This window comes from Struthio camelus, chromosome 16 (genome assembly GCF_040807025.1).
Source record: "Struthio camelus isolate bStrCam1 chromosome 16, bStrCam1.hap1, whole genome shotgun sequence".
Taxonomy (NCBI): domain Eukaryota; kingdom Metazoa; phylum Chordata; class Aves; order Struthioniformes; family Struthionidae; genus Struthio; species Struthio camelus.
The window spans coordinates 19,302,101-19,316,602 of NC_090957.1; the positions used below are offsets into that span (position 1 = coordinate 19,302,101).

At 36.2% G+C, this 14,502-nt stretch overlaps 1 protein-coding gene across 10 annotated transcripts in view; it reads right to left on the reverse strand.

The window, feature by feature from the left end:
- BCAS3 (BCAS3 microtubule associated cell migration factor) overlaps nucleotides 1–14,502 on the reverse strand; it is a 386,186-nt gene that overhangs the window by 214,242 nt on the left and 157,442 nt on the right. For all 10 annotated transcript variants that reach the window (XM_068909662.1, XM_068909661.1, XM_068909660.1 and 7 more), the window contains 3 exons: nucleotides 13,440–13,564; nucleotides 12,654–12,819; nucleotides 11,391–11,491 (listed from right to left, as the gene is read on the reverse strand). In XM_068909662.1, coding sequence (XP_068765763.1) covers nucleotides 11,391–11,491; nucleotides 12,654–12,819; nucleotides 13,440–13,564 — 392 coding nt within the window. The remainder of the gene's footprint in view (nucleotides 1–11,390; nucleotides 11,492–12,653; nucleotides 12,820–13,439; nucleotides 13,565–14,502) is intronic.

A 14,502-nucleotide genomic window follows, 5' to 3' on the forward strand; every position in this document is an offset into this window, starting at 1 on the left:
ATTCCTTCCCTGATTTACTACATTGCTCATATGCAGTGATGCAGCTCTTTAATGGAATGATACCTGGCCCGTTTCTATTTACCCCAATCAGTCCAATACTCAGAAATTAAATTTGCTTCCCTTTACTACTTAATCCTGTTTCCTGTAGGCAGCAGGAAGGGCAGGTTATAGTTTTAGGGAAACTTAGTTTCCCCTTTAACAAGATCATGAGCTGCAACTTGCATTAAAAACATCTTTTTTGGAATGGGAAAATGACCCAGATTAGCTTGCAAACCCTTTATGCCATGAGAAGTAAGAAGAAAACAACAAAAACAGAAATTCCATGTCTGTGAGTAACTCCAGCAAAACCCCAATAGTCAATAAAATAGACCAAATACATCGTTCAATAACATGTGGTTGATGACAGCTTAAAAATAGAAAATAAAACAAAAAATTAGATAAGCTAAAAATATAACGTTCTTTAAGAAAATTTTATGAAATCACTGAAACGGTGGGAGGGCTTGTTTTAACTTAAAATGCTGAACAGAACAATCTGTGAAAATACTACAGCAAATCTGTATAGCAGCAAATAGTGGCACAGATTATATTCCTGCGCATCTGACAAGAAAGCAAAAGGCAAAGCGTACCTACCAAGTATTAGAGAGTATTTCTTGGTTGATGAGATGCTCAAATACATACGAGCAGTTCCCAAGACACTGCAGAATCCAATGGAGGAACAGGACAACAACAGAGAATATTCAACACTGAAAACGGAAATAACTGTCCAAAAAACTGAAGAGAAAACCAAAAACTTTGCCCACCCCACCCAAAACTTTTTGCTTTGATGATGACTACAACAGGTCAAGTCTGTTAGCTCTGGAAAAACTGGCAGGCTTTTTGCTTCCAGGGTTGCCTCTGAAATACTTATAAAACCATTGATTAGGAAACACAGACAAGGAGATGCACAAGATCATGCTTACAGTGCTTATACTTATTGACTATAAACGTAGAGATAAATGCTAGAAAGAAGCCAAAAACACTAACAAAGTACTGTGAAGGCAGGCAAAAGCTCCTTTTTAAGTCTCTGAGGAAACACTGGGTTATCACAATTATTAAATTCTAAAAAAAAAAAAAAAAAATAATAATAATAATAATAATAAAATCTCTGAAGGCAAGCCATGTTAGAATTAAAGGGAGATGCGTGTTTGGAATCTGTTTCATTCATAAATGTTAAAACTATAATAATAAATTCATTTTCTGAAGATCCACTGCAGTTTTAAATATATTGAAAAAAAACTCCCATCATGAAATTTTTTAAATTACCAACATTCTACTAAAAGATTTTTCCTGTATTTCTTACAGTTATCATATTTTGTTAACGTAGTATTCAGAGAAAATAGCTAAGACGAACACTTAAGAATTAATTCTCTGAAATTTTGAAATGAGGTTTTCCATATGAAGAAAATCCTGTCCAAAATTTCAGAGAAAATATAAACTATTCTGCAGGGATATGGATTTTTAAATTATCTCTGAGCAATCCTTTCAGGTCACTGATGCACAGATCCAGGAAGTTCTTTTTTAAAGTATGTTGTATTCTTTTATTATATGGCAATAACAAAGTAGAATTTCTTGAAAAGACTACACTAGCTGAAGACAATTTCAAGTAGAAAGAATAATAATGGCAAACTGAGAATCTAGAAAACACAAGAAATTATTTTCCCATCTGGATAACGAAGGTAAACGCATGTACTCAACTAAGCATATGAAATCTTAGCTGTGTACAGGTTGTACACACAACACCAAAATAACAGGGTAACGTAGTTTCCCATCTTTAAGTATATTGCTCTAACCGCTAACAAAGTGTTAGTTGCAATGCTCTTGCTCAGAATAGGGAGTCAGGGAGGGGGGGAAGAACCTGGCAGAATCATTCAAACATAACATGTCTTGCGAGCAGGCATTCAATCAACCAAAAGGCTGCTTTTGCATTCAATTAGAGTAGATGAAGCAGCCTCCTCCCATTTGCCTTCGTGCAGAAGATCTTTCGCAGTTCTACAGCCCAACTCAGTCGCTTTGACTTCTCATGAATTGTGTGTACTACGCGATTGTTGCAGCTGCAGTTTTAAGCCCATAACATCCAGTTGACACGATTTTGTGGAAAGGCCATTATCTGCTATGGACAGGTACATCTGAAAAGCCCATAGTTTAGGCATTCATGTGTCAGTTCATTAAAAATATGGCAGTTTCAAATGTTAATCCACCCACCATCGCTTGTCCCAACCCCTCTCCTAGTTTCACAGCACAGCAGCTCATATAAACTCAAGTGGGCTTCACCCACTTCAAGGGAAGGTCAGATAGCTTTGTTTAGAAAGCCTCCAGCAGCAGATTAAGTGAAACTGGCCCACTTTGCTCTGAAGTGGATGAGGAACATTTGGGCTCTACCAGCATTGCTGCAGAACCAGTAAACGCCAGCAGAGACACAGTAATGAACAGCTGAGAGCACCAACTGCTTAACCTATTCCAGTTGAATTCACTTTTGACCATAGCCACAGAGAGATGTTGCAGAAACAGAGTAAAAAGGCTTTGAACACCTCATAACTATACGATAGCATAATTGTTGTTACAGAACAGGCTCTGGTTTTGATCAGTTTTATTATTTGAAATCAGGCTCCATTGCGATAGACACTGAACATGCACGTAACACGACACAGTTCTTGCCCCACAGAACGTACTACACACACACACACTATAGTTACGCATACACAGTGCATTAGGTACCATAATAACGTATATTATTTCACATTAGAGAGAGAATACACTATTCGCTCTCTTTGTGGGCTCGTGCGTAAAAGTGTGTAAGAAGAAAAAACAAAAGACACAAGGCTGAGAAGTGGTAGAACACTAAACAGAATTTTTAGCCCCAGTCCATTACCCTTTTACCAGACCATAATGCTCTCTGCTGCTCACGGAAAAAGCCTCGTGGTGTTGTAAGACACGACCAGATTCTTTATTATATCTGCTTCATGTAACTCATATGGCAGTAGTTTGGCTATGTTTATGCGTGCCATAGCTTATTTTTAATAGTATCTGCCTTCATAGCACATATTCACACACAGTATTTAACACACTTTCTATACTCAGTACTGCTTTCACTTCATAATATGCACTAGTTTTACGTATGGAATTTTTATTTCCAGCAATGGAATGTATTAAAGGAATATAAAACAGGCAATAAGGAACTATAATGTTGCTTACGGACAGAAACCTTGCTCAGGATGCGTAACTTTCAGTAGAGGGAGCAGGAACCACAAACATGATGTCAAAGAGTCTTCAGATTCATCTATATAAATCATGTTATGATTTAGCCCAAACACACAGCGAAAAAAGGTTAATCTCATCCCTTTGAAGACAATGAATAGTTAGGAAGTTTAACTTCTAATCAAAGCCATTTAAGTAAAAAGCAAAATACATACAGCCGTGGGTCCCGAAATGAAAATCTGTTTCAACCGTCAAAAGTCAAAGGCAGCTATAAATACAGGCCTTAATCTTTTCAAGAATCCCTTAACAAAGTCTATAAAACTGTTATCTTCAGGCCTAACTCAAAATCAAATTCTTACGCAGACATAAAATAACAGCCATGCAAATATTACTTATTTGGAGAACGGCGCAGGAACAAAAAAAAGAGATTAGAGAGTACTGTGTCAGTAAAGGATCATTCTATATTTTTAAATCCTAAAATTGTGGCGTGTGAATTACATAGCATTTAGAATAAACATTTAATGAGGCAACAGAAGCCTCAGCTACATGCCCATTTTTGTGACAGATAAAAACACAATATCCAGAAGTGGTTGCAGAGGGATAAAGAAATGCTGCATCATTCCTTTTAACATAACAGAAATTGTCTTTGATCATTTAGAAGTCAGTCGCTAAGATCTGTCTCCAAAACCTCCTATTGGAGGCTTAATAGCAAAGAGGTGCAAGTACACTTACCAGCAACACTATAGTAAAGTACAGACTTTTGTTTTAACAAAATCTATATTTATACGATTACATTTCCTATGGTTGAGGGCAGCTGTAATTAATGGATTTCCCTCCTTCCCCTAATGCAGTCATTTGTCAATTTAAACACAGAATGTCCAATCAATTTTGATGTATTTAGTAAGCAATTTGTCAAAGAGTACTGCGTACCAGTTAATATATTAATTCTTGTCATTGGCCTGCTTCTGACAACTGCAGGTCCTCTCCATAAAATTGGTCCTGATGAGCCAAAAGTCTTGCCTGGAACATGAAGGTGCCCTTTCCACAGCTAGAGGAGAGAAATCATATTATTCAATACCCTTTTCAGGCAGCTTTTGTTCTCATTTAGAGTTTTGTTTTCTTTCATGTGTTAACTGCTGATGTTTCAGATACCTGAGGGGAACTACAGTCCATTCCTCCAATGTAATGGAAAAGTGAATTCAAAGAGGACAAGTAGGAGAAGAAAGGAGACAAGTAGTTTGAAATGAGGGTAGAAGAATTTCTGATGGCACTCAAAATGATCTATTTTCAGTACGATTCAGTTATGTAGCATGTACCTGTCTGTATAAATTCAAATACACACAAATGGAAGGTATGGAAGCTAGACAAAGGAAACACAGGTCTGAGTCAAACATGCAGGACTTCAGATTATAGTGATAGAGATAGAAGTATTCATTAGAAAGAAACCTGAATACAAACAGCTGATGGTCATGCACATACAGCACACGTTAACAGCTCGCCCCAACAGTTTAACACTATTAAAAGTATCTTAATTCCTTAGCACTAACTAGGAGGAAGCAAATAGTATCTGAAGAATAAATAATGATGAATCTTGGAAAATTCTCAGAAGCCAAGTTCTTTATATTGCCAATTCCATGAGTCACAAGCAACCCTCCTATGTACGCATGCCGTGCCTAGCACAACCCTCCTCCCATTGTCAACTCTGCTATGAACGACAGTCTAACTATACCAGAGGATGGTATTTACATTATAGGAAAAACACATTAAGAACAACAAAGTGTGACCGCATTTCCTTCCTTTAATGTAATGGAATTTAGGATTGACCAGAACACACGCAAATAAAGAGGGAATACTTCTAGAGTATAGACATAAATAAAAGTAAAATACTACATGTTAAACCTGAGGAGAATACGAGGGAAACATCTAGCACCTATGACAAACACCTAACATGGAAGATATGAAGTCTGTAATATACCTGAGGCTTTGCAGGATGAACTCCAAAAAAAGAAAAAACACAAAAATAAAGTTGGAAATCTGAAGATGCTTGGTACTTGATATTTTTACTCTGACCAACTCTAAAAAGCTTGAAACAGTCAGGAGCAGGATATTGATGCTTCCTGCAGGCCAGCAGCTTAGGGAATTTAAAATGCAGGTCATTTACGAGCCATGAACTTGCAGAAAGGTCCAGATCTCTCACTACCCACTTTCTCGCTTGTCCGCAGCAGACAAGGCTGTGATAAAGCACTCAGGTAGATATGAACTGCATACTTTGTTCCAGGTTTCTGCAGCAGATGTCACAGATGACCTCAAAGCAACGAAACAGCTGTGCTAATCCACTTACAAATACCCTGGGGATAAAGGTCTTGGACACTTGTTGTACAAAACATTTCTGCAGACAATGGTTCCTAGTTACTTCCTTATTAGCTGTGAACATAACTCTAAAATCCTTTGAAAAATACAGTTAAAAGCTGAGCTATGCATAAATAACTAAATGTAGTATTTTTTAAACATTCTCTTTTTAGCACAAGAACTCACTGGCCTACTTCAGACCTTTCAGACACTAAAGATTTTGGTACTGCATTTTGGCATCAAACTGCATATTTATAAAAACCTGCAAAGTATACCCCTCCAACCAGACTGCCAGACGCTGCATTGTGCTCTCCGGCTGCTGACAGAGGTACTCTGTGCTAAAAAGCACACTGAGTATTTTTCAGTGACCCAGGGGGCAAAGGTCACTTATTATAAATGGATAATGAGACCTAATGCAATGTTCTGAGTGTGGACAAAGAAAGGGTCTATCCATAGCCCCTTGTGACTTGGTCATTCAGGCTTTTATTTCCCCTGCACACTTAATGGAGCCAAACAATTGGCAGAAATGCTATACAGAAACTGAGAGAAACTGCTGTATTCCGACTCTGATGGACAGATACAAAGAGTGACCCTGAAATGGCGCCAGAATTCCTTTTACCACTAACGTGGCAGACACAGATGTAACATTCACCCTACACCCCTATTTAGCCATTTGCTGGCAATTAAACTTACTGACGGAAGCGAGAGCACATCAAACCTCAGGCTTCGGCTAATGTCAGCCCATTACATTACTACAGGTAAGCAGAGCCAGACAGCTTTTCCCCTACTGAACGCACGCTAACATGGAGTTAACAGGTGTTCTGGACTTTTTGTGTGAATCCCGTTTTGGCTAATTGACTCCATTTTTTCCAAAAACTTCATGGGATATTTTTGGATGTAATAATTCCAGAAACCAAATACAACTTAAAAGAACATTAGATATATAGCAATTTCACTGTTAATGCTACTTTTACTGTCTGCTATCTAGATATTGTCTTCAGTGTTCATTATTCAGTTTTTCTTTTTCTTTCAGTTTTTTTTCACGCTTAAGCGAATTAAAACCCAATAGAAAATTTTTAATTCATGTTTAATTCAATGTGTAATTCAAACAACACAAATTCATTATTCGCCAGAATTTGGCCACCAATTAATTTTTCCTTCTTCAAAAAGTTTCAGTACAAAAAACATTTGAAATACATAGTCTTTGGGCTGTTAATGAAATACACAAAGTGAATCACATCCATCCCAATTAGCGACATGAGTGTGTTCCATGTATATAAACATTAATGCTCTCAGAAAGGTTTTTGTTCTGACTATATCTATGCAACACGTTACTTTGCATTTCAACAGAAACTAAAAAGCATTCAAACTATTTTTCACAAAATTTCAAAAATTCTCCAGACAGCATTCTGTGCTAAAGTAACTGCATATAACATGCAAGAATTTATGTATTTATATGCCTGACAGGCTGCAGGGGAAACGCATGAAAGCAACAGGGATGACAAAGACATCTACAGCTAGAGCAGAGAATTTTGGGGGTGGGGGAGAGGGAAGGAAATTTCTCCCAAACAAACAAGCTGCAAGGATGCACAAACACAGCCAGAGCTTGTGAATTAAAGTTAGTTTTGGCCGGCATTTCAAGACTACTCAGTATCGTTGTTCTCCCTGAAGACACTGTATGTTTGACAGTCTGGTTAGATAAATTTGCAAAGCAATAGCCTTGTCAGCCCTAAAGAACGACAGATCTGCACAACAACGAACAGTATCCTTTTATCCTACCGAATGCTTTCTCTTACACAGGTATTTTCACTACTAAACAGGGCAACAGGATATATATTACAGAAAAGTGATGGAATAGGGTCTTAAATCCATCTCCTGTGGTGGTAGGAAAGAGCTGATGCTTTTCCTTGCAAACAAGTCTAGCTAAACCTGAATTCTTGAAACATTGCAGCTTCTGTGAATTAAGTGTGCCTTTTTTATCTTATTACTCTAAGTGACTTAATGCCATCACCAGCAGCAGTTGCATATGCAATAGATAATATAAATACAATATAATACAAAAATGAACAATCAGCAACAGGAGCAGACCTTAGAGAAACAGTTACCTTAAGCTACATTATGAAATTAGACCAATACTCTATAGGTTAGTAGGACCTAATAAAGGCTTTGATAAAAACTGCAGATATACTCCCTATAGCTCAGCTCTCTATGTGTTGACCTGATGATAGTCAATGCTCCAAAATATTTATTTGAAAGTTTAAGTATTGACTTGGACACCTAACTTTAGACATACTCATTTGCAGACAGTAATCTGTCTTTAAATTTGTATCATAAACATTACACAACCAACAGGCATCCTTGCAACAACCTTTCATCTCAAAGCATAACTCATACATGAAAGTAAAATAATGCAGGAACGTAGCAAAAATTTCTGGCTGAAAGACACAGCTAACACAATTTTGTGCAGTGTCAACCTACTTTCCCTGTTTTCTACCCTGTGACTTTTCTTCCTTTTTCCATGCAGCATACTTCAAAACAGTCTTTTTATTAAAAGAAGCTACATTTCTAATAAAACACTTTGTTAATAGAGTCTGTAAGGAAAATTGTCTTCAGTGAAGTCTAGCAGCCTACACTACAACAATCATCTCTTAAGCCTGACATTTCCAAACTCTTTGAGAACTTGAGTAATGAATTTATTTTGTCCTGTACTTTTTATTCAAGTAAAATCTATTAAAAATGATTTTGTCTGAGTTCACAAAGCAGACTAAATCAAGTCTCATTGTTTGCAAGACCTCATATTTATGTTCTGTGTTCATTAGTTTTTATTAGTTTTTTTATTATGAAGTTTTTTTATTATGAAGTTTTCAGTTTATTTCTTCAGAAAGCAAAAAGGTTTCCTGTTCTTGAGAAAGCAGTACTAATTTACCACACGTTTATTTTCATCACTGCAACTAGAAAATCCAACAATACCCACAATAACAGACAACATACTAGAAGTATTTGTTTTAGTTTTCACTATAAAAAAGCTGCAGCAATTAGCAAAAAATCTCTATAGACTTCTCCAGCAAGAATTGAATGTAAAGATTTCCAACACTACAAAAGAAAGCCTCAGCCTAAGTTAAGATTTTTTCTTGACTAGGGTGAAATCTATCCTAATTACGGAAGCGTAGAATCCAGACAGCACTTGAATTCTGCTTACACTCAATTTAGAACTTGCATTGTCCTGCTGCACACTAATAATCCACAATCTGTAATTAAAATGGTACTATATTTGCAAGTAAAAAATCCAACATATTAAAGTTGTTGCAATGAACAAATCTACTTATGAAGCAACATTCCCATTCAAATAGAAAATTGCACTTATCAATCTGTACCATATTCATTTTCTTGGTGAATCATGAGGTAGCACTCTTCCTCTCCCACTCCTTTTGTCAAGACAAGCCATTTCCGTCCATGCCCAATGACGGCATTGTGTTCATATTATAATCTCCCAAGTATTTTCAGGGACAATGTCATTCCACCCTCATATTTAAATAAAACAAATGAAAACCCCATAATCACAATTCTACTCTTACTTGTAAATGTGAACAATTACAGAAAAAGAAATTCACAGGTGGCTAATATTGGAATGATCAGGACTAAACATGTCAATCACACATATGAACAAATACTAAATTTACAGATACAGTTAAAAGTAATAACAATAAATGGTAATAAATGGTAAGTGGATTTTTAGCCTTGTGAGCATTTTCTCAGCCAAAGAATTACACAGGTTGTCTGACCTTGCAGGCTTCCACAACATTTTCAGCTCTGAGAGGATGCAACAGATGGACAGGTAGAAGCAATAGATCTAAGCTGGCACCAACGCTGCTTTTACCAGTCACATTCAGACATATTGTCTTTTGGCCCAGATGTCCACTTTCTGCTTTTTAAAATGCCTCAGTCACATAACATGCTGGCATTAGCTGAACTGACAACTGAGCACAGGGTCCAGTTTCCCCATGAGTAAGTACCTTTACATATGCCAAGAGTTGTTCCCTTGTGAAACTTTAACATCACTTTTATCACTTTGATCTTTACTATATCATAGATTAAAAAAAAAAAAAGACTTGCTACGTACTATTAATAGCCTTCTCCTTTCTGAACTAACAAGACAAAAAGAATATGAATATATGTATGTGTGTGTACACATGTATGTGTATATAAATTTACATATAGGTAGATACGTATGTATGTATATAGAATGCATACACAATGCAATACACATCGGCTCCCTGAAACGATGTGGCTGGATAACACACAGGACGAGGCAGGTGGGCAGACATCCCTGGAAATGATGCCAAGGTTCCCGAGGGAAGCAGCTGCCTGAGACTCTGGCTGAAACTAGCCCAGCAATCAGGATTTCCAGGGGAGTGGGAAAATGCAGACGCACTCAGTTGTCACTAAGTATCAAATTCATGAGAGGAAATGGCTAAAAGCAAGAGAAGGAATGAGGTGAAGAAACCCTAAAGACTTTAGGGGATGTAATGGATCACACTTGCAAGGCCTGCCGAACGCTCACTTTTTGGGGTGTATGATAGCCTGACTTACTGCTTTGATTCTGACCAAAAAGAAACGGTACCTGGTACTCTACAGTTATGAATATAATTGGTTACATGAATTCCAAGAGGGAATTTGTCTTGAAATAAATGCACGTTCCTGACAAACTCCTGGTGCACAGACGCTCTCAATTCTAAGCTACTGCCATTGCAGATACGCCTACTGCTTCCCCACTTTTTCAGTGCAACACTTCCCTTTCCTAACCCTTAGCCTTCTCCAGTAAATAACGGTTGTTGCATGGCTAGAAATAAAACTAAAGCATTCACAATTAAGGATGAGTTGCACTATACTATATTATATTGTATAATATAATATATATTATATGTTACGTTTCTTCAACATAAGTTAGCATTCAGGATGTACCCTACACTGTCCAGATGCTGTCCCTTCTACTATAGTTTACTGAATTTCAATACACTGTATTTTGGTGCCTTCTTAAAAAAATCTGAACGTTAATATACATTATAAACTCTCTGAATATACTTACTTATAGAATGTTCCGTATGTACATGGTATCGTTATAATGATGTACACCATGACATATGTATTTACTTCAGGTAATGATGCATACATATTTTAACATGTAAAACAACTTGCAGTTGGCTCGTTTGCAAAGAAACATCAAGAAAAGTTTTGAATTTTAAAAGATATAAAATTCAAAGTGAGCAAACCGTATCATAAACATGACCACCAAAATTCCATATACGATAAAGTTATCCAAAGGAAAAGAAAAAAGCTATTATCCTTTTCTGGACTTTTGTCACATTCACTTAACCATATGTATTCACTAAAAGAATTCTGCACTGAACCTCAGCTTTTTAGGACACATTTTAACCTGTAGCAAAATTTTATCGCTGAGTTATAACTGTCCACTTTTTATCAGTGTGGGAATTTATAATGGAAAGCTACGGAAATGTTTTACCTATCCCTAACTACATTACTGCCAGTACACTGCTACATTTCTAAAATGAACCTATTGCATCTTTTGTAGTAAGTTGTCTCTAACCTTTCATTTCATTTCATTGACGTCTCGCACAAAAACCCTGCCCCTGCCCTTGCTAGTACATTCATAACAAATTTTCAGAAGTTCTCCTGGACAACTGCTGCTTATCTTGTTCCAGCAATGCAGGTTGAAAAACCGTTTCAGAAAGTCATACTCTTAGCTTAAAATTCATACACGACAAGACAAGGAGTTCTAAGCTACTCACAGCCAGCGAGAAGATACTGGTAGTACTGTACTGCATCTGCAGCCAGGAGCAGTGGATGGTTTGCATTAAATGGTGGTTGGAGCTCATTCCACTGAGGAGTTCTGAGGTAAAACACAAGACTATTAATACTTAAGCTAATGCAGAGAATGTAAATCAGTGTTTCTGTCATCACGTGCAATTATCTATACTAGCTCACAAAACGTTTGTAATTATTTAAATTAGCTTGTTCAAACACTGAAACATACCACAGCCAGTTGAACAGCATGACCATTTTGCACAGATTGTGAAGAAAAGACAATACTCCTTTGTTGACTGCAGTATATATGGCACAAAAAATGATGAAGGCAGTTTAGGTTAACTTGGTAAATATGTTTAGGACCTTTGTATGTCATGCTAACATTATTTAATATTAACACACAACAGAACCCAGGGATCTTTTTGTTCTGTTAACTAGCATTGCTTCGATACTGTAAAGTCAATTGAGCATTTACAAACTGTGAAAATAAAACTGTGTAAAGTTATGGATTATTGATCCAATTAGAATTTTCAATTCCATTACAACCTACTCATTTCAACAATAATGGTCTAGAAGTCTGTGTTGTAATTTTAATTAGGGTGGGCCATTCCTAAATAGCTTGGTAAATCAAGTATTGATCAATCTAGCCCAGCAATGAGCACCACTAAGGAATACAGGAGCCAAGAAAAATCGATAGAAAAATATTTTAAAATGTCAAAAGCACTGACAACAGTTTCTCATCAATTTTTGTTTACTTTCTTCCACACGTCAAAAATAATTTCTGCAACTACCTTGAGAAATGCTACCTTCAGCTACTTAGAGGGTAACTTGCCTGATGCAATGCTTTATCTTGGAAACCTCATGCACGTCTCATGGCAGAATTCTGTTATTTTAACACTGTTAAAATAATCGCTTCTAGTCTTTATATAAAAAATTAAATTACAACCTGATCATTTAATATCATTAGTTGATAAGGCTCTCTATTGATCTAAAACATGTTCACGTAGATCCAGGTCTATAAAAGTATCTAAATGGTTAGCTCCCATTTAGACATTTAAGCACTAACAGAACTACATGAAAAGTTAATCTTAAAGAGTCCTCTCTTTCAATGGAAAATTGTAGGATTCTGTAAAGCATGAAAATATAGTTGAAAATCATGATGCAGTTCATTCTTTCCCTTTCAAGACAAGTTCACGATAGTTTTCTGGATAAGAATAAAGAGAAGAAAAAGTAATAGATTAAGCTACCTAACCAAAGTCCAGCTGGCTCGTGGGCACGTCACCATTTCCAAGGGTGTGTCATCACTAATCTTCGGAGCAGTGCTGAGCGGACGTGGTTCCAATACATGCTCCACTAGGCTACCATAACAACTGATAATATACAACGATTCCACTACAAACTGTTTTGATTGATCTATTTGCAAGAACAAATAGAAAAACTTATTAACAGTACATCAGAATCACAAAAAAAGTACTTATAGCAACAGTAGATTCCTTATTCTTTTAAGTCTCTTGCCTTTATATGCTTGTCATCAAAAATGTGAATTAAAACAAGGGAAAGGGGCTGGACAAAGAGAAGAGTGTACAATCACAATTCATTTTTACCTTGTTTCCAAAAATATAAATACCACATGCACAAGCAGGTGGAATAGAGTTTCTCAAAATGTGTTTGGGTAGTTACACATTGCTAAAGGTAGGTCTATACAGTCACTGCAGTAAAGGAGTTTCACCCTTACAACACTGCTTTTCCTGGGAAATTTCACACAGTATCTTTGCATTGAACTACCAGAAAATTTCTTTTCTGTCATTGTAACATAAAAGATCAATGACTCATTTAATTAATTTAAATTTATTGTAAATTGTCCCATTTTACCAAAAACATTCCAACTGCATGTTCCCCAAAACTCTGTTATCACTGAATTTAAGGAACAAAATAACAGATATGTACCATCTGCTCACAAATCACCAGAAAATAAAGGAAAAAAAATATAGATTTAAAATTAAATCTAAATTCTATTTTTGTAGTATACAAACCTTTTTCTCTTTTCAGACCAGGATTGTTTGCAAACCAGGATCTTGATGATCCAAACACTGCAGCAACACAAAACTCTCCTCCCACAGATTTACTGGGTGAAATTTGTGGAGCTGGTTTGGTTTTGCTTCAAGAAAGAATAAAATAAAATTATGATAGTTAATTCTCAAAAATTAAGATGCCCCTTGCTTAAAAGTCATTCTAAGATATTAATTCAGAAGCCTTGAGTACCTGCAGCTCCGAAAAGATTTAGTAGGATTTATAGATACTTTGAGTTTCTTGATAATAGGTCCCAAATTCCCCTGGACCACTGAACACATTAACTGTAAGAGTAGCACTGACTAATAACATAAAATTTTTCTGATTGTTTGAAAGAAGCCATATTTAATGTCTACATTCAATGCAAACAACTTTCAAAGTGAATACAAACATTTGTATTCATCTGAAGTCCTTTGAGAATGAAAATCTATATTCTGGGTGAGTTACTTTAGTTGGTTGCCATTTTCTTGCATGTTCAAAAGATACCTACGAATACGTCTAACATGGACTGCTGATCAGTTATAACCTGGCACAGCGCTGATGTCACTGAAACCACTAAGATATATGCAACATGGGCAAAAGGGTAAGGAAACAACATGCGAAGGATACAAGGAAATGGAAACAATGCACAGATGCATGTGTTATGTTAAAACAAATTAGTAATTTTATTCTATAAAAATGAGATTAATAAAAATTCTCTTCTGAATCACCACAATGTGCAGGTAGCAGATACAGGGGTTTATAATGATGTTTAATGGAAATATCATTTGTTATTTTAATTTTCTTCTTCTGCTTCTTAAAAGCAAGGCTTCAGATAACTTGTAATAGGTGAAACCAATCACTTAAAAGCAAAACTATATACAGGAATCTAATGATAATAAAACTCTGAAACATTCTATGTTATATAAAATCAAAATCATTTTCAGAGCATTGCCCATTTTTTCAATTCATTAAACCAAGAATTCATTCTTTGCTTAGCAGAAAAGATGTTTGAGAGGTTCACCCAGGATTCCTCCTTTTCCACAT